General features: G+C 47.6%; 1 protein-coding gene across 2 annotated transcripts in view; it reads left to right on the forward strand.

Annotated features, from left to right (window-relative positions):
* The first annotated feature begins 1,404 nt into the window (after positions 1-1,404).
* The window catches only part of TTC14 (tetratricopeptide repeat domain 14), a 140,678-nt gene continuing 121,935 nt past the window's right edge, over positions 1,405-20,147 (forward strand). The window contains exons 1-4 of one of the 2 annotated variants that reach the window (XM_063916325.1): positions 1,405-1,684; positions 14,314-14,438; positions 17,018-17,217; positions 17,313-17,397. In XM_063916325.1, the coding sequence (XP_063772395.1) occupies positions 1,551-1,684; positions 14,314-14,438; positions 17,018-17,217; positions 17,313-17,397 (544 nt within the window). In that variant the 5' untranslated portion in view covers positions 1,405-1,550. The remainder of the gene's footprint in view (positions 1,685-14,313; positions 14,439-17,017; positions 17,218-17,312; positions 17,398-20,147) is intronic. The other variant, XM_063916324.1, reaches the window with a different exon arrangement.

Below are 20,147 nucleotides of genomic sequence, written 5' to 3' on the forward strand. Positions count from 1 at the left end.
CTCTATTCCCTGGCTCCAGCCCACATGTAAGAAAAGCTTTCTCCAACCCCACACTCACACAAAATGCACTGTAAACAGAGCACCCACACACTGACCCCTGCAGTAGCGGAACTACCACCAGTGCAAGCGGCGCCTTGCACTGGGGCCCGCCACTGTCAAGGGGCCCAAATCCAGCGCGGCATGTAATGAGTCAAACGGACTCATTACATGCTGCATGCCGCTGGCCACCACCGCCGCCGCCGAGAAGAGCACAGGGACGCAGCGGCCACGGGGGAGGGGAGAAGGAGGAGGGAGCCTCAGCAGCACATTGCAACTGGTGGAGGCAATGCTGCAGCTGTCCCTCTCATTCAACATAGGCTGGCAGCTGCGAATGCTGGGATGCGCTTCCGTCATCACAGAGGCGGAGGACAGCCTATGTGGAAGAAGAGGGACAGCTGCAGCAGCGCTACCACCAATTACATTGCACTGCTGCAGCTCCCAAGTCCCCCTCCCCCGGGATCTGCCAGAAGCTGCACCGAGGAGCCTGACTGCCAGCGGAGACAGTAAGTATAATCTATTCTTTCTATCTATCTATTCTGTCTGTCGTAATGTGTAAAAAGGGGACGCTGTCTGCCGTTATGTGTAAAAAGGGCTCTACCTGGTGTAGTGGCGCTACTGTGCGGCATAATTTGAATAATGGAGACTACTGGTCACCGTAATATGAATTAGTATTATTTTGTGGCTACACCCCTGCCCCATGAAGCCAGGCTCCTATATTTTTTGCACACGCCAACGGTGCGCACTGCCCCTATTTTGCATGGGGGGGGGCGCTGATGCCATTTCTTGCACACAGCACTAAAATGTCTACTTACGGCACTGGTGGCAATCATAAATGAATAGGGAAGTCCAGAGCATTCTGTCCCTCTTGATAAGGGTCATGTTGGGAGCTATGTAATTTTGCATACAACACTGGGGGGTGAATGTATGAAACAGTGATAAAAGTGGAGAAGTGAGCCAGTGGAGAAGTTGCCCATGGCAACCAATCAGCATTGAAGTGACATTTATAATTTGCATACTATAAAATTATACAGAGCAGCTGATTGGTTGCCATGGGCAACTTCTCCACTGGCTCACTTCTCCACTCTTTTCACTGCTTCATACATTAACCCCTGAAACTGTTGCAACAAAACGATAGCGTATACCCATAATGATAACACTGATTACAATGCTCTAATTAAGAGAACATGAAGTATACGGTTACTGTATCGTCCTATACTAGCATTACATGTAACCACTAACACCGCTGCCATCCGGGCACCACCAAGTTCAGTGCAGCAGCCCCTCGCACCTTCCGCGATGTAAGCAGCCACCAACCACAGGCAGCGAACAGCGCAGACGCCCAACATGCAGTAGCCAGTCACGTGGTTCGGTTACTCCCCGCCTAGCTGGCTCCGGTCACATGATCATGACGTCATACTACGTGACCGTCCCTCCTGCCATGGCGGATGCGCGGTGGTGAACAGGCTCCGTAGGCGTGAGTGCGGTGATACCTGGCGGTGGCTGCATGTGCAATGGATAAGGACCTGGTCCGGCAGACCCTGAGTTACCACGGACCCTCTCTGCTGTCCCTGCTAAAGTGCGAACAGCACGAACACGCCGGGTTCAAGCAGCTGCTGGGAGACTTGTCCAAGTGGCCACAGTACAGGTGACACACAGGGGAGAGTGGCCGGACTGGGGAACCACACAGGCATGGGGACCTGACATATGGGCAGTTTGTTGCTGGGTTCCCCCCTGAGACAGATATACTGGCACAGAAAGTGCTGGGAAAGTCGAATCTGCTGCACCTTCTAGGCTAGTTTTTACGAAGCACAGGCAATATACAGCACAGATGCTTTGCTTTTGCACCTATGCACACAAATAGTTCTCACAGTGCATGTAGAGGCATGCATATACTCACTGGTCTTTCCCTTTTGTTCCATGGTGGGTCACCTGCGCTACAGTGTGACAGTCAGAATCTCCACGCAATGTTTGCAGGTGCACTGTACTAATGAGTAAATCGAAGTCCAGCCACCTGCTTCTTTAGATCCATTACTTTCTATAAAATAAACTCTTTCGTTTGCATGTTGAGGCATTTTTTAAGCTGGTTTAGTAGTGTGCGGATAATGGTTCACAGCGATCTGTATTTCTCAGCATCAAACCAAATTAATGGGCTACTTTTAAGTTTCTCTAACCCCCTTTCTCTAACGTCCTAGTGGATGCTGGGGACTCCGTAAGGACCATGGGGAATAGACGGGCTCTGCAGGAGACAGGGCACTTTAAGAAAGAATTAGGAATACTGGTGTGCACTGGCTCCTCCCTCTATGTCCCTCCTCCAGACCTCAGTTAGAATCTGTGCCCGAACAGAGCTGGGTGCACTTTAGTGAGCTCTCCTGTGCTTGCTAATAAGAAAGTATTTTATTAGGATTTTTTATTTTCAGAGAGATCTGCTGGCAACAGACTCTCTGCTACGTGGGACTGAGGGGAGAGAAGCAGACCTACTAACTGCGGATAGGTCATGCTTCTTAGACTACTGGACACCATTAGCTCCAGAGGGATCGAACACCCTTGGTCTTCCGATCCCGGAGCCGCGCCGCCGTCCCCCTCGCAGAGCCAGAAGACAGAAGCCGGCGGGAGAAGCAAGAAGACTCCTGTCTTAATATGAGGTAGCGCACAGCACTGCAGCTGTGCGCCATTGCTCCCACATTACACCCACACACTCCGGTCACTGTAGGGTGCAGGGCGCAGGAGGGGGCGCCCTGGGCAGCAATTAGAGACCTCTTGGCAAAGTGGGCATATATACAGTTGGGCACTGTATATATGCATGAGCCCCCGCCATTATTTTACACAAAATTGCAGGACAGAAGCCTGCCGCTGAGGGGGCGGGGCTTCTTCCTCAGCACTCACCAGCGCCATTTTCTCTCCACAGCTCCGCTGAGAGGAAGCTCCCCAGGCTCTCCCCTGCAGAAGCACGATAGAAGAGGGTGAAAAAGAGAGGGGGGGGCACATAAATTTGGCGTGAAAACAATGTATACAGCAGCTACTGGGTAAACACTACGTTACTGTGTGATTCCTGGGTCATATAGTGCTGGGGTGTGTGCTGGCATACTCTCTCTCTGTCTCTCCAAAGGGACTTGTGGGGGAACTGTCTTCAAATAGAGCATCCCCTGTGTGTGTGGTGTGTCGGTACGTGTGTGTCGACATGTCTGAGGTAAAAGGCTCCCCTAAGGAGGAGATGGAGCTAATGTGTGTGAGAGGGTGTCTCCGTCGACAACGCCGACACCTGTTTGGATATGTGTAAGTGCTAAGGTGAATTTATTGCACAAAAGATTAGAGAACAGACAGGAAATCTACCCATGTCTGTCCCTATGGCGCAGAGACCTTCAGAGTCTCACAATGCTCACTATCCAAAATAATAGACACTGATATCGACACGGAGTTTGACTCCTGTGTCGACTACGATAATGCAAAGTTACAGCCAAAAGGGCAGAAAAGTATTCAATATGATTATTGTAATAAAGATGATTTGCATATCACTGATGACTCATCTGTCCCTGACACAAGGGTACACATTTTAAGTGGAAGAAAGCTGAGGTAAATTTCCCTCCTCTTGTGAGGAAAAAGAGCGGGAATCTCCAGACAAGAGACTGCAGCTTCCCACAAAGAATTCTCAGGCAGTATCCTTTCCACTCTAGGGCCAGGATGTGATGAGAATCTTCCCCTAGGGTGTCACGTTTGCCCAAAAGGTAGCCCTAGCTATTCTCAGGGATCCTGCAGATAGCGTGCACATTTTGGTACCCTACTCAGACCGGCGATTGTGTCGGCATGGGTTTATAGCACTGTGGCGGCGTGGACAGGTACCTTATCAGCAGAAATTGAGACCCTACTGTGTGTGTGTGTGTGTGTGTGTATATATATATATATATATATATATATATATATATATATATATATATATATATATATATGATGCTGTCTTAAGAGATATATATCATAAAACATGCCCAAAGAGACATGAGTATCCTGGGTCCTAGAGGCAAAGCTATGTCGATTTCTGCTTGACGTATCCTGTAGAATATGCAATGGACAGATGATGCCAACTTAAGTGGCATATGGAAGGCTGAGGATTGGGTGGAGAAGGGTTCTCGGACCTGGTCTCCACAGCTATAGCTGGTAATTCTGATATTTTGCCTTATATTCCTGCACAGCCTAGGAAAGCACGTCATTATCAAATGCAGCCTTTCGAACAAAGGTCCGAGGTGCGTCCTTTCTTGCCAGAAGCGGGGGCAGAGGAAACCAGCTGCACAACACAGCTAGTTCCCAGGAACAGAAGTCCTCCCCGGCCTCTACGAAAATCCACCGCATGTCGCTGGGGCTCCACAGGCGGAGCTAGGCCCGGTGGGGGCACGCTTTCGTAAGTTCAGCCACAAGTGGGTTCACTCCCTGTTAGATCCCTGGGCAATAGATATTGTGTCTCAGGGATACAAGCTGGACTTTGAGAAGATGCCTCCTCACTGACGGCCCTGCCGGCTTCCCCCCCCCCCCCCCCCCCCCGAGAGGGAAACAGGGTTAACTGCAATTCACAAATTGTATCTTCAACAGGTGGTGGTCAAGGTTCCCCTCCAACAAGGAGGGGGTTATTATTCGACCATGTTGTAGTCCCAAAACCAGATGGTTCGGTCAGACCCATATTGAATTTAAAATCCCTGAACATATACTTGAAAAGTTAAAGTTCAAGATGGAATCGCTCAGAGCGGTCATCGCAAGGGAGGGGGATTTTATGGTGTCTCTGGACATAAAGGATGCTTACCTTCATGTCCTCGTTTATCCACCTCATCAGGAGTACCTCAGATTTGTGGTACAGGATTGTCATTACCAATTCCAGACGTTGCCGTTTGGTCTGTCCACGGCACCGAGAATATTTACCAAGGTAATGGCAGTAATGATGTGCTCCTGCGAAAGCAAGGAGTCACAATTATCCCATACTTGGACGATCTCCGCATAAAGGCGAGGTCCAGAGAGCAGTTGCTGATTAGTGTAGCACGCTCTCGGGAAGTGTTACAACAGCACGGCTAGATTCTGAATATTCCAAAGTCGCAGCTGATTCCTACGACGCGTCTGCCCTTCCTGGGCATGATTCTGGACACAGACCAGAAGAAGGTTTCTCTAACGTCCTAGTGGATGCTGGGGACTCCGTCAGGACCATGGGGAATAGCGGGCTCCGCAGGAGACAGGGCACATCTAAAAAGCCTTTTAGGTCACATGGTGTGTACTGGCTCCTCCCCCTATGACCCTCCTCCAAGCCTCAGTTAGGTTTTTGTGCCCGTCCGAGAGGGTGCAATCTAGGTGGCTCTCTTAAAGAGCTAGTTAGAAAAGTTTTTTTTTAGGTTTCTAATCAGTGTCTCCTGCTGGCGACAGGAGCACTGCAACGAGGGACTTAGGGGAGAGACTTGCAACTCACCTGCCTGCAGGAGGATTGAAGTCTTAGGCTACTGGACACTGAGCTCCAGAGGGAGTCGGAACACAGGTCAGCCTGGGGTTCGTCCCGGAGCCGCGCCGCCGATCCCCCTTACAGACGCTGAAGAACGGCAGAACGGAGGTCCGGAAACAGGCGGCAGAAGACTTCAGTCTTCATAGAGGTAGCGCACAGCACTGCAGCTGTGCGCCATTGTTGCTACACGGATCTCGGTCACGGAGGGTGCAGGGCGCTGCTGGGGGCGCCCTGGGCAGCAATACAGAGTACCTTAGAGGCAAATAAATACATCACATATAGCCATTAAGGCTATATGTATGTATTTAACCCAGGCCAGTTTATTAGAAAAACCGGGAGAAAAGCCCGCCGAAAAAGGGGCGGAGCTTATTCTCCTCAGCACTCGGCGCCATTTTCCTGCACGGCTCCGCTGGTGAGGAAGGCTCCCACGACTCTCCCCTGCACTGCACTACAGAAACAGGGTAACAAAGAGAGGGGGGGCATAAATTGGCGATATAATTATATATTGAGAGCGCATATATAGAAACAACACCTTCTAGGGTTGTTATATACAGTATAGCGCTTTTGGTGTGTGCTGGCAAACTCTCCCTCTGTCTCCCCAAAGGGCTAGGAGGGTCCTGTCTTCAATAGAGCATTCACTGTGTGGCTGCTGTGTGTGTCGGTACGTGTGTGTCGACATGTATGAGGACGAAGTTGGTGTGGAGGCAGAGCAATTGCCGATGATGGTAATGTCACCCCCTAGGGAGTCGACACCGGAATGGATGGCTTTGGTTATGGAATTACGTGATAATGTCAGCACATTACAAAAGTCAGTTGACGAAATGAGACGCCCGGCAAACCAGTTAGTACCGGTTCAGGCATCTCAGACACCGTCAGGGGCTGTAAAACGTCCCTTACCTCTGTCAGTCGACACGGGTATTTCCAATAGGGCCACACGTTATATGATCACGGCAATGAAGGAGGCTTTGCAGCTCTCTGATACTACTGGTACCTCAAAAAGGGGTATTATGTGGGGGGTTAAAAAACTGCCTGTATTTTTCCCAGAATCAGAGGAATTGAATGATGTGTGTGATGAAGCGTGGGTTACCCCCGATAGAAAATTGCCAATTTCAAAGAAGTTATTGGCATTCTACCCTTTCCCACCAGAGGTTAGGGCGCGCTGGGAAACACCCCCTAGGGTGGATAAGGCGCTCACACGTTTATCAAAGCAAGTGGCGTTGCCGTCTCCTGATACGGCCGCCCTCAAGGATCCAGCAGATAGGAGGCTGGAAACTACACTGAAGAGTATATACACGCATACTGGTGTTATACTGCGACCGGCAATAGCCTCAGCCTGGATGTGCAGTGCTGGGGTAGTGTGGTTGGATTCTCTGACTGAAAATATTGATACCCTGGATAGGGACAGTATTTTATTGACTCTAGAGCAATTAAAGGATGCTTTTCTTTATATGCGAGATGCTCAGAGAGATGTTTGTACTCTAGCATCAAGAGTAAGCGCAATGTCCATATCTGCCAGAAGAAGTTTATGGACGCGACAGTGGTCAGGTGATGCGGATTCCAAGAGGCATATGGAAGTATTGCCATACAAGGGAGAGGAATTGTTTGGGGTCGGTCTTTCGGACTTGGTGGCCACGGCAACTGCCGGCAAATCCACTTTTTTACCTCAGACTCCTTCCCAACAGAAAAAGACACCGTCTTTTCAGCCGCAGTCCTTTCGCTCCTATAAAAAGCGACCAAAAGGACAGTCTTATCTGCCGCGAGGCAGAGGAAAGGGTAAGAAAGGGCAGCAAGCAGCCCCTACCCAGGAACAGAAGCCCGCCCCGGTTTCTACAAAGCCATCAGCATGACGCTGGGGCTGTACAAGTGGACTTAGGAACGGTGGGGGGTCGGCTCAAAAATTTCAGCAATCAATGGGATCACTCACAAGTAGACCCGTGGGTCCTGCAGATAATATCTCAGGGGTACATGCTGGAGTTCGAAAGGTCTCCTCCTCGCCGGTTCCTAAAGTCTGCTTTACCAACGTCTCCCTCAGAAAGGACGTTGGTTTTGGAAGCCATTCACAAGCTGTATTCTCAGCAGGTGATAGTCAAGGTACCCCTCCTACAACAGGGAAAGGGGTATTATTCCACACTATTTGTGGTACCGAAACCGGACGGTTCGGTAAGACCTATTCTAAATCTGAAATCCTTGAACCTGTATATACAGAAATTCAAGTTCAAGATGGAGTCACTCAGAGCAGTGATAGCAAACCTGGAAGAGGGGGACTTCATGGTGTCCTTGGACATAAAAGATGCTTATCTACATGTCCCAATTTACCCTTCACACCAAGGGTATCTCAGGTTCGTGATACAAGACTGTCATTATCAGTTTCAAACGCTGCCGTTTGGTTTGTCCACGGCTCCTCGGGTCTTTACCAAGGTAATGACCGAAATGATGGTTCTTCTACGAAGAAAAGGCGTATTAATTATCCCTACTTGGACGATCTCCTAATAAGGGCAAAGTCCAGAGAACAGCTGGAAGCCAGTGTGGCACTATCACAAGTAGTGCTTCGGCAACATGGGTGGATTCTAAATCTTCCAAAATCTCAATTGACTCCGACAACACATCTGTTGTTTTTGGGCATGATTCTGGACACGGTTCAGAAAAAGGTATTTCTCCCAGAGGAGAAGGCAAAGGAGCTATCCGAACTTGTCAGGAACCTCCTAAAACCAGGAACTGTGTCAGTACATCAATGCACGAGAGTCCTGGGAAAAATGGTGGCTTCGTACGAAGCGATTCCTTTCGGCAGATTCCATGCACGGACATTCCAGTGGGATCTACTGGACAAATGGTCCGGATCGCATCTGCACATGCATCAGAGGATAACATTGTCACCAAGAACAAGATTGTCTCTCCTGTGGTGGTTACAGACGGCCCATCTGTTAGTGGGCCGCAGATTCGGCATACAGGACTGGGTCCTGGTGACTACGGATGCCAGCCTACGAGGTTGGGGAGCAGTCACAAAGGGAAGAAACTTCCAGGGTGTGTGGTCAAACCTGGAAAAGTCTCTTCACATAAATATACTGGAGCTAAGAGCGATATACAATGCCCTAAGCCATGCAAGACCTCTGCTTCAGGATCAGCCGGTGCTGATCCAGTCCGACAACATCACGGCAGTCGCCCACGTCAACCGACAAGGCGGCACGAGAAGCAGAAGTGCAATGACGGAAACTGCACGGATTCTGCGCTGGGCGGAGAATCATGTCGTAGCACTGTCAGCAGTGTTCATCCCGGGAGTGGACAACTGGGAAGCAGACTTCCTCAGCAGACACGACCTTCACCCGGGAGAGTGGGGACTTCATCCAGAAGTTTTCAACATGATGGTGAACCGTTGGGAAAAACCAAAGGTGGACATGATGGCGTCTCGCCTCAACAAAAAGTTGGACAGGTATTGCGCCAGGTCAAGAGACCCACAGGCAATAGCTGTGGACGCTCTGGTAACACCATGGGTGTACCAGTCAGTATATGTGTTCCCTCCTCTGCCTCTCATACCAAAGGTACTGAGAATTATACGGAAAAGAGGAGTAAGAACAATACTGGTAGCTCCGGACTGGCCAAGAAGAACTTGGTATCCAGAACTTCAAGAGATGCTCACGGAGGATCCGTGGCCTCTACCTCTAAGAAGGGACCTGCTTCAACAGGGACCTTGTATGTTCCAAGACTTACCGCGACTGCGTTTGACGGCATGGCGGTTGAACGCCGGATTCTAAAAGAAAAGGGCATTCCTGAGGAAGTTATTCCGACTTTAATTAAAGCCAGGAAAGATGTGACCGCACAACATTATCACCGTATTTGGAGAAAATATGTTGCGTGGTGTGAGGCCAAGAAGGCTCCAACGGAAGAATTTCAATTGGGTCGATTCTTACATTTCCTGCAAGCAGGATTGTCTATGGGCCTAAAATTGGGGTCCATTAAAGTTCAAATTTCGGCCTTATCAATTTTCTTCCAGAAAGAATTGGCGTCAGTGCCTGAAGTACAGACTTTTGTAAAAGGTGTACTACATATACAACCCCCAATAGTGCCTCCAGTGGCACCGTGGGATTTGAACGTGGTTCTAAATTTTCTCAAATCTCATTGGTTTGAGCCTTTAAAATCGGTAGATTTAAAATACCTTACATGGAAGGTAACCATGCTATTGGCCCTGGCTTCAGCCAGGAGAGTTTCAGAATTGGCGGCTTTGTCGTACAAAAGCCCATATCTGATTTTCCATTCGGACAGGGCAGAATTGCGGACACGTCCTCAATTTCTCCCTAAGGTGGTTTCGGCTTTTCACTTGAATCAGCCTATTGTGGTGCCTGCGGCGACTAGCGACTTGGAGGACTCCAAGTTACTGGACGTTGTCAGAGCATTGAAAATATATATTTCAAGGACAGCTGGAGTCAGAAAATCTGACTCGTTGTTTATATTGTATGCACCCAACAAGATGGGTGCTCCTGCGTCTAAACAGACGATTGCACGTTGGATATGTAGCACAATCCAACTTGCACATTCTGTGGCAGGCCTGCCACAGCCTAAATCTGTAAAGGCCCACTCCACAAGGAAAGTGGGCTCATCCTGGGCGGCTGCCGAGGGGTCTCGGCATTACAACTTTGCCGAGCAGCTACGTGGTCAGGGGAGAACACGTTTGTAAAATTTTACAAATTTGATACTCTGGCTAAGGAGGACCTGGAGTTCTCTCATTCGGTGCTGCAGAGTCATCCGCACTCTCCCGCCCGTTTGGGAGCTTTGGTATAATCCCCATGGTCCTGACGGAGTCCCCAGCATCCACTAGGACGTTAGAGAAAATAAGATTTTACTTACCGATAAATCTATTTCTCGTAGTCCGTAGTGGATGCTGGGCGCCCATCCCAAGTGCGGATTGTCTGCAATGTTTGTACATAGTTATTGTTACAAAAATCGGGTTATTACTATTGTTGTGAGCCATCTTTTTAGAGGCTACTTCGTTTTGTTATCATACTGTTAACTGGGTTCAGATCACAAGTTGTACGGTGTGATTGGTGTGGCTGGTATGAGTCTTACCCGGGATTCAAGATCCTTCCTTATTGTGTACGCTCGTCCGGGCACAGTACCTAACTGAGGCTTGGAGGAGGGTCATAGGGGGAGGAGCCAGTACACACCATGTGACCTAAAAGGCTTTTTAGATGTGCCCTGTCTCCTGCGGAGCCCGCTATTCCCCATGGTCCTGACGGAGTCCCCAGCATCCACTACGGACTACGAGAAATAGATTTATCGGTAAGTAAAATCTTATTTTTTCTCCCGACGGAGAAGGCTCAGGAACTCATGACACTGGTCAGAGACCTCTTAAAACCAAAACAGGTGTCGGTGCATCACTGCACGAGAGTCCTGGGAAAGATGGTGGCGTCATACGAGGCCATTCCCTTCGGCAGGTTCCATGCGAGGACCTTTTCAATGGGATCTGTTGGACAAGTGGTCCGGATCGCATCTACAGATGCATCGGCTGATCACCCTATCCCCCAGGGCCAGGGTGTCTCTTCTGTGGTGGCTGCAGAGTACTCATCTTCTCGAGGGCCGCAGGTTCGGCATTCAGGACTGGGTCCTGGTGACCACGGATGCATGCCTCCGAGGGTGGGGGGCAGTCACTCAGGGAAGAAGTTTCCAAGGGCTGTGGTCAAGTCAGGAGATTTGCCTTCACATCAATATCCTGGAACTAAGGGCCATATACAACGCCCTAAGTCAAGCGGAGACCCTGCTTCGCAACCAATCGGTGCTGATTCAATCAGACAACATCACCGCAGTGGCTCATGTAAACCGCCAAGGCGGCACAAGGAGCAGGGTGGCGATGGCAGAAGCCACCAGAGTTCTTCGATGGGCGGAGAATCGCGTACGAGCACTGTCAGCAGTGTTCATTCCGGGAGTGGACAACTGGGAAGCAGACTTCCTCAGCAGGCACGACCTTCACCCGGGAGAGTGGGGACTTCATCAAGAAGTCTTCGCGCAGATTGTAGGTCGGTGGGAACTGCCACAGGTGGACATGATGGCATCCCGCCTCAACAAAAAGCTACAGAGGTATTGCGCCAGGTCAAGAGACCCTCAGGCGATAGCTGTAGACGCACTGGTGACACCGTGGATGTTCCAGTCGGTTTATGTGTTTCCTCCTCTTCCTCTCATACCCAAGGTGCTGAGAATCATAAGAAAAAGAGGAGTGAGAACAATACTCATTGTTCCGGATTGGCCAAGAAGGACTTGGTATCCAGAGCTGCAAGGAATGCTCACAGAGGACCCATGGCCTCTGCCTCTAAGGCAGTATCTGTTGCAGCAGGGACCTTGTCTGTTCCAAGACTTACCGCGGCTGCGTTTGACGGCATGGCGGTTGAACGCCGGATCCTAGTAGTAAAAGGGATTCTGGATGAGGTTATTCCTACGCTAATAAAGGCTAGGAAGGACGTGACGGCTAAACATTATCACCGTATACGGCGAAAATATGTTGCTTGGTGTGAGGCCAGGAATGCCACTACAGAGGAATTCCAGCTGGGCCGTTTCTTTCACTTCCTACAGTCGGGAGTGACTTTGGGCCTAAAATTGGGGTCCATTAAGGTCCAGATTTCGGCCCTATCCATTTTCTTTCAAAAAGAACTAGCTTCTCTACCTGAAGTTCAGACGTTTGTAAAGGGAGTGCTGCATATTCAGCCCCCGTTTGTGCCTCCAGTGGCACCTTGGGATCTTTACGTGGTGTTGAGTTTCCTGAAATCACACTAGTTTGAGCCGCTTAAAACCGTGGCGTTAAAATATCTCACGTGGAAGGTGGTCATGCTATTAGCCTTGGCTTCGGTTAGGCGTGTGTCAGAATTGGCGGCTTTGTCACATAAAAGCCCCTATTTGGTTTTCCATATGGACAGGGCAGAATTGCGGACTCGTCCGCAATTTCTGCCAAATGTGGTGTCATCTTTTCATATGAACCAACCTATTGTGGTGCCTGTGGCTACTCGTGACTTGAAGGATTCCGAGTTACTGGATGTAGTCAGGGCTTTGAAGGTTTATGTAGCCAGAACGGCTAGGGTCAGGAAAACAGAGTCTTTGTTTATCCTGTATGCATCCAACAAGCTGGGTGCTCCTGCTTCAAAGCAAACTATTGCTCGCTGGATCTGTAACACAATCCAGCAGGCTCATTCTGCGGCTGGATTGCCGCTTCCAAAATCAGTAAAAGCCCACTCCACAAGGAAGGTGGGCTCTTCTTGGGCGGCTGCCCGAGGGGTCTCGGTATTACAGCTTTGCCGAGCGGCTACTTGGTCAGGTTCAAACACCTTTGCAAAGTTCTACAAGTTTGATACCCTGGCTGAGGAGGACCTTGTGTTTGCTCATTCGGTGCTGCAGAGTCATCCGCACTCTCCCGCCCGTTTGGGAGCTTTGGTATAATCCCCATGGTCCTTACGGAGTCCCCAGCATCCACTAGGACGTTGGATAAAATAAGATTTTACTTACCGGTAAATCTATTTCTCGTAGTCTGTAGTGGATGCTGGGCGCCCGTCCCAAGTGCGGACTTCTTCTGCAATACTTGTATATAGTGATTGCTTAAATAAGGGTTATGTTATGGTTGCATCAGGTTTGACTGATGCTCTGTTGTTGTTCATACTGTTAACTGGGTAAGTTTATCACGAGTTATACGGTGTGGCTGGTATGAGTCTTACCCTGGATTCCAAAATCCTTTCCTTGTACTGTCAGCTCTTCCGGGCACAGTTTCCTTAACTGAGGTCTGGAGGAGGGACATAGAGGGAGGAGCCAGTGCACACCAGTATTCCTAATTCTTTCTTAAAGTGCCCTGTCTCCTGCGGAGCCCGTCTATTCCCCATGGTCCTTACGGAGTCCCCAGCATCCACTACGGACTACGAGAAATAGATTTACCGGTAAGTAAAATCTTATTTTTGCCGTAAACCTGGCTACCTTGACACTGGGGAGAGCAGACATTGGGCTCGATTACATTCAAAGCGATGTTAATGGGCGCCAGAAAGGAGGTCCCGGAGCTATTGAATTGGCTGCGCAGTTAAGCCTGATTATAGGAACCGTTTGAGCAGAAATCCGACTAAACTAGTGCAGTGATGCTGTTTTCTGCCCATAGCGCGGCGCAATCAGTTTTGCGGCAGACACTTGTCGGAGAATGCCTGTTTTTCGTAACTAAACACCCGGATTAAGGCGTGAGACCTGACATCTCCCAATTAGTGATGTGTTCAATTGAACAGCTCCGGGACCTCCTTCCTGCGCTATTCACATCTTTTTAATTGAAAACCTTATCTTCATAGAATAAAAGTGTGACATTTGTGCTGCATATACATAAATGTATCATTTGTTTCACCTGTCCAGAGGTGCAGTCAATGCAGTTTTTTCGCTATCCATGGATCTGGAGACTTATCTAGGTCCCTGTGTTTTTTGCACGATATGGTGTAAATTTTACCGCAAAAAGATGGGCACTAATTGAATTGCCTGATTTAAAAAAAAAAAAAAAAAATTGCGATTACACCCATATATTTATTTTTATTTTTTTAACCACAGTCAATTGTATTCCCTCATAAGATAAATGTTCATTTGATCTTGGTAGTTAGAGGATTCCATAAAAATGTGTCTTCAAGTCTCAAATGGTAATTGCTGCATGATGAGACAGATTTGTGATCTGTGTGTGTATATGTACCTCATTTATGAGTCCAATTTTCTGTTGATGGTCTCATTTGAGAGCATTTAAAGACTATTTTAACACCTTCTGTAAATGTATATTTGTGTGTGTGCACTGCTAATTATTTTACTGTTTCTTTAATCAGAAAAGAACGGAACCTTGATAACATTGAAATTCAACAGTTTATTGCAAGGAAAGCAGATCTGCTGTTTGCCGTTTCATGGAAATCAAATGTAGAAAAAAATGCTGAATCGCACGAATCAACAGAAGGTATTCTGAAATTTGTCTGTTCTCTGCTGATATATATATATATATACATATATATATATATATATATATATATATATTTAAAATATCTCTCCAAATGATCCCTGCACTCTCACACAGCTCTGCCAACCACTGGGGTGCCAGTCAGAGTCCGACCCACTCAAAGGTGGGACCCGTAGTACAATACAGGATGAACCACGAAAGTGGAACAGATATCACTCACGAGATTTCAAAAAGAATTCAGCAAAAGAATATTTAATGTAAATGGTAATCTCACAATTCAGAGGTAATGTCCATATCCATTGTGAGATTACCATTTACATTAAATATTCTTTTGCTGAATTCTTTTTTAAATCTGGTGAGTGATATCTGTTCCACTTTCGTGGTTCATCCTGTAATATATAAATAAATATATATAGATGTCTCTCAGAGTAAAGAAAATTCTTGATTGTGTAGTGACTATTTTTTATTAACATATCTATTTTTTTTTGTGGGAGAGGATGTTTGAGGGGTCGTGAAATGTTGTTTCTCCAGAATCTCATGACCCCGCAGCTTGGATTTGCACAGAACTTGCACATTTTTGGTTGCAGCCCTATGGGACCGCAAGCAAATATCAGCAATTACAGCACTATTGTAAGTGCAGCATGTAGCTAGCTGCCTTTAGTTGCGGGGGGAGAGAACATCACCCCTAATTGAATTCCCAAATAAGTTTAGTATTGTGGGGAGTTTTGTCCCTCTTCCCTGTTTCGTTAGAGGAGTCCAATAGCTGCATCATTGGACATTAAGGGGTATATTCAATTGTCGGATCGGATTCGACTTTTAAAAAAGCCGAATTGAGATGCAGGGAGCTAGACTGGGGAGAGCAGCGCTACAGCAGCGACAATATAGCCGCTGCTGTAGCGCTGCTCTCCCCAGTCTGCCCGTGGCTTTCCCTCGTCTCCCCCCACCCCGTTTCTCTGCCTCGCGTCCTTCAGCTCCCCGTCCTCGCATCACAGCCGCCGCTCACGGCAGCGTCCACCTGGCTCCAGCAAGCGAGGTCTCGCTTGCTGGAGCTGGGTGGATGCTGCTGTGAGCGGTGGCTGTGACATTCTACAGCGCTGTTCACCCCGTCTGCCTGCAGCTCGCCATCTCCGGCGCTGCTCTCCCCCCGTCTCCAGCACTGCCTGCCGGGGGTCTGGCTTCCCGCCACTCCCCCCCCCCCCCCTCCTCCACTCTACCCCCCCCCCCCTCCTCCACTAAGGACCCTAATCTCAGTCCGACATTTTTTTATGTCGGACTGAGATGGTCGGAAACTGGGCCAAATCCTGACGAATTTGGCCCAGTTTCCCTCAAAAGTATGTGAATCGGCAGCTATACCGCCGATTCACGTACTATTCGACAAGTCGAATTCCCCGAGTTGTCGAATAAAAACTGCTGGGATTGAATAGGTCGAATCGCGATTCGACCTTAAAAAGTCGAAGACTGCCATCTTTTCGACAGACTGCAGCTTTCCATTGAATATACCCCTATGTATTCTGAGTGCCAGGAAAAAAGTGTTTCATGTATTGGAGGCTGGTGAAAACATTATACTGTCCACTAGGGAGGCCAATCCCGGGATCGGCGGGATCCCGGGATTTGAGGCCAAAAATGCCGGGATTTGAATCCCGAGATTGGATGCTTCAATCCCGGGATTCACAGGATTAAGGTGCGCATGCACATTACTGTTTTTTGGCCGGGCAGCGCCGCTGAGCTCTAGCGCTTGGCTCAGCCTCAGACGCTGCCCGACCCCGGCTGCCTTGCTGTGCGCAGCGTGACGTCAGCAAGGTAACGCTGCGCAGCCCCAGCCGTGCCCGCCGCGTCTGCCTTCAGCGCGCCTGCCCGTCAGTGAGTCCACCCGCCTTCAATACAAAGCTGGTGAACGGCTCTGCTGCAGTGTGTCACTGTGCCGCTGCTGCCTGCCTCTCAACCTTGGGGACCCTTTTATTTACTGTAGTGAGTATTTTTCTGATTTTGAAATGGGGCTGTAGATTATAGTACAGTTCAATCCCGGGAATCCCAGGATTGAGCATTTTTCAATCCCGAATCCCGGGATTGAAAAAACATTCCGGGATTGGCCTCCCTACTGTCCACTAGTATGCAGTTCCCCCAAAGTCATTGGGTTTTAACTGCAGACATGCATGGGGGTAGTTAGCAGTTAGCCATGGTAAATACAAATGGTTTATTAATCTTCAGAGGATATTTCAGTTGAAGCCGATAGCCAGCATTATGAGGGATTTTGTTTCGCCTGCCTAGAGGAGAAACAATAACCGATAAGTGACGTTTTTTCACTGCCGCGATCATGAAAACACGTGTATCTGGGAACTTTTCCCGGATCCTGTGTGTTTTTGCACAAAACCTGGTAACTGTTTCCGCCAAACAAAAGGTGCATTACCCGAAGAAAAAAACACTGGGAAAAAAAATTAGTGCAGCTGATTGAATTCCCACCTTTAGCCTTTTTGCACTAGGACTTAATAAAGTGAATAAAGCTGTGGGGTAATGCATTGGTAGTGGTATTTGTGACTTTGCAGTTACCACATACTTCAATCTGTATTTTCATACTATAGGTTGCTATGCAGTTATGCCCCCTTTGGAGCAGTTCATGGAGGTCCCTAATGGACAGAAGAGGGAACTCTTTTTTCGAGATGTTGAACGTGGTGATGTTGTAATTGGAAGAATCGCTTCCATTCGGGAATTTGGATTTTTCATGGTTTTAATCTCAATGGGCAGCGGCATTTTAAGAGATGTTGCACCATTAGAAATAAGTGTAAGCATTTAAATTAATGTTATACTAATTTGAGGAAACTGTTTTTCTCATAATTTTAAGCTGTTAAAATATATTGCATTTTTTTTCCCCTTTAGGCATTGTGTCCTTTAAGAGATATGCCTTCTCAAAGTAGCCATGGTGATCCTTTATCGTATTATCAACTTGGAGATCTAATCCAAGGTAATGCCAGCTGTGTAAATAATCTTAAACATTTAATAAAGAATAGTACTAAGGAGAAGCTCAATAGTTATACATAACGCATAGATTGTGGTCTGAAATCTACAATAACAAGCAGCATCTTTAGTCTCCAAATTTCTGTTTGCAGAAGCTATGATATGTCATAAGTGACTTACTACAGATAATGTTAGTGTTTGGTCTGGAAATTGAAATCTAGTTACAAGTAGTGATCAGCGGTCTCCTGCTGCATGTTTTGATAAAGGCCAGTACACACTAGAGAGGTGTGCTGAGCGATCTGTCACAGACCGCTCAGCACGCATCTCTCCTCCCACTCAACACTGCGCGATGTGTGCAGAGCTGGGGGAGCGGCGCTTAAGTGCGCAATGTGCTAGATTGGCCTGCATGCAGGCACAATCTAGCACCGCCAATAGTGACTTGCGGCCTGCGCATCGCTAACGCTGAGGGGCATAAACACGAGAGATCCATGCTTAAAATCTAAGCAATCTAGTCAGATTGATTAGATTTTAAGAACGGATCTCTCCGTGTGTACCCCCCTTAAGACTTTGCCTGTGATTCACACGGGATGTTTGGATACATCACAATCGCTGTACTACTTCAAGATTAGTGGCACATAAACACTGTGGGGCTGTTTCTGAGCTGAGAGCAAGGTACAAAAAACAGCAAGCAACTTTACATCTCGATAAACCATGATGCAGTGCATGTAGTCACAGTTGCTGGACAGCTGCATTTCTACACTGCAATCTAGATTTTTATTGGGAGATGCCCTTCCCAAATCTAAATCTCTCTGCACATTTTACTTCTGCCCCACCTGCAGTACAGTAGGGTTTTGCTTTGCAATATGCTCTGAACTTTGCCTGCTTATGGCTAATCCTTCCATGTCCTGGAAAATGCACTGTGTGAGTACCTTGTTTCCAGGTGTTCAGTATGATTTACTGACGGTCATTATCCCGACAGCCATTGACCTACAGTCAAAATACCGACATTCATTATGCCAACATGTCAAAATACCAACAGCAGTTTTTCTGGGGTGTTTTGGTGTCAGTGTCGACACGGACACCGTCTGTGTACCGTGTTCCCTTGCATGGTTCACTGCGCTCGCCATGCTTCGTGCACACTATTGTATTCCCCCTCCAGATCCACTGGGATGGGAAAGAATGAACAAGTCTGTTTTTGGGCAAAAATTCCTTAAAACGCATGTTGGCATTTTGACATGTCGGCGTTTCAAATGTCTGTATTCTGACTGTCAGCATTTGAACATGTCTGCATAATGAATGTTGGTATTTTGACTGTCGGTCAATGGCTGTCTGGATTATGACCGTCAGTAAATCAACTGCTTCCAGTTTCCAGGGCTAAAACTTTCTCCCTATCAGACTACGTCTTGTATGACCGTGGAGATTTCTCTCCCAGCTACAGAACTGTGGAACAGACTGCAGTCTGAACTGAACTGCAAAAGGAATGTTTTGTTGTGAATTGCTTGTAGACAGAAAGGAGTCAATTTAGGGGGAGAAATTGTCCTGCTTAATTTAGAAGATAAGACACTGGGATACTTTTTTGTCTGTAATGCTATGTACACATGCGAACCAATACGATACAATATCGTATGATATTGTATAAGATATCTTATCAGATCGGATCATGTGTACACACTACAAATGATGTCAAACGATGTTTAGAAACAAAGTCATCACTGGAGTTCTAAAGCACACAATATCGCCTCATCAAGACTGCATGCAGTCCGACGTACAACATCACATGCGACCCGCAGGAGTGCGCATCTTACATCGGATCATGAATATCATTCAGATTGTGAACGATATTGCATAGTGTGTATGGACCATAAGACTGTGATGTTGAGAGAATGTGCTGTATGCTTCAGCTTTTACTCAGTGTAATTCTTGAATTTGCGAATTTGTTGACGTAATGTAAACCTGGTTGACCAACACAGATATTGAAGATCGTTTTTGAAATGAAATGATCTTGTATTGCTGTGTTCAAGGGCATCAAAATGCATAGGTTTATAGAGCAAGACTGTTTGTGAATGGGCACTGATGAGCCTACTTTTTGATTGCCGTTCAAAAAAAAGGATTTAATTTGCAGAACAGGATTATTAAAATTAGTGGAGTTGAGAAAACTTTGGGCCATCCTTGCTTTTCACATTAGCTCTGCAGTGGTAAAGATCTGGTTTCCCCCAATACTTTCTGCATTCCAGTTAAACTTTTGGAAGTATCCAATTAGGTGCTGGAAATTACTTTGGAAAATGGTTCCCCTGGGAGCTATCCAGTTATCCCCAACAAGCCAGCACTGTAAAATTCCTGATATCCAGCCTTTAGAGACCCATTTTTCCATGATAACACATGGGTCTGTGAACTTATCCTAGACCCCATGTGTTATAGCCTGAAAACGGGTGTGTTTTATGTGTGTATAGTAATATATCCTTTATGCAAACATTTTTATTTCTCTTACGTCCTAGAGGATGCTGGGGACTCCGTAAGGACCATAGGGTATAGACGGGCTCCGCAGGAGATAGGGCACCTAAAAAGAACTTTGACTATGGGTGTGCACTGGCTCCTCCCTCTATGCCCCTCCTCCAGACCTCAGTTAGATCTTGTGCCCAGGGGAGAATGGGTGCACTGCAGAGAGCTCTCCAGAGTTTTCTGTGGAAAAATAATTTTGTTAGGTTTTTTATTTTCAGGGAGTCCTGTTGGCAACAGGCTCCCTGCATTGTGGGAACG

Source organism: Pseudophryne corroboree, chromosome 4 (genome assembly GCF_028390025.1).
Source record: "Pseudophryne corroboree isolate aPseCor3 chromosome 4, aPseCor3.hap2, whole genome shotgun sequence".
Lineage (NCBI taxonomy): Eukaryota > Metazoa > Chordata > Amphibia > Anura > Myobatrachidae > Pseudophryne > Pseudophryne corroboree.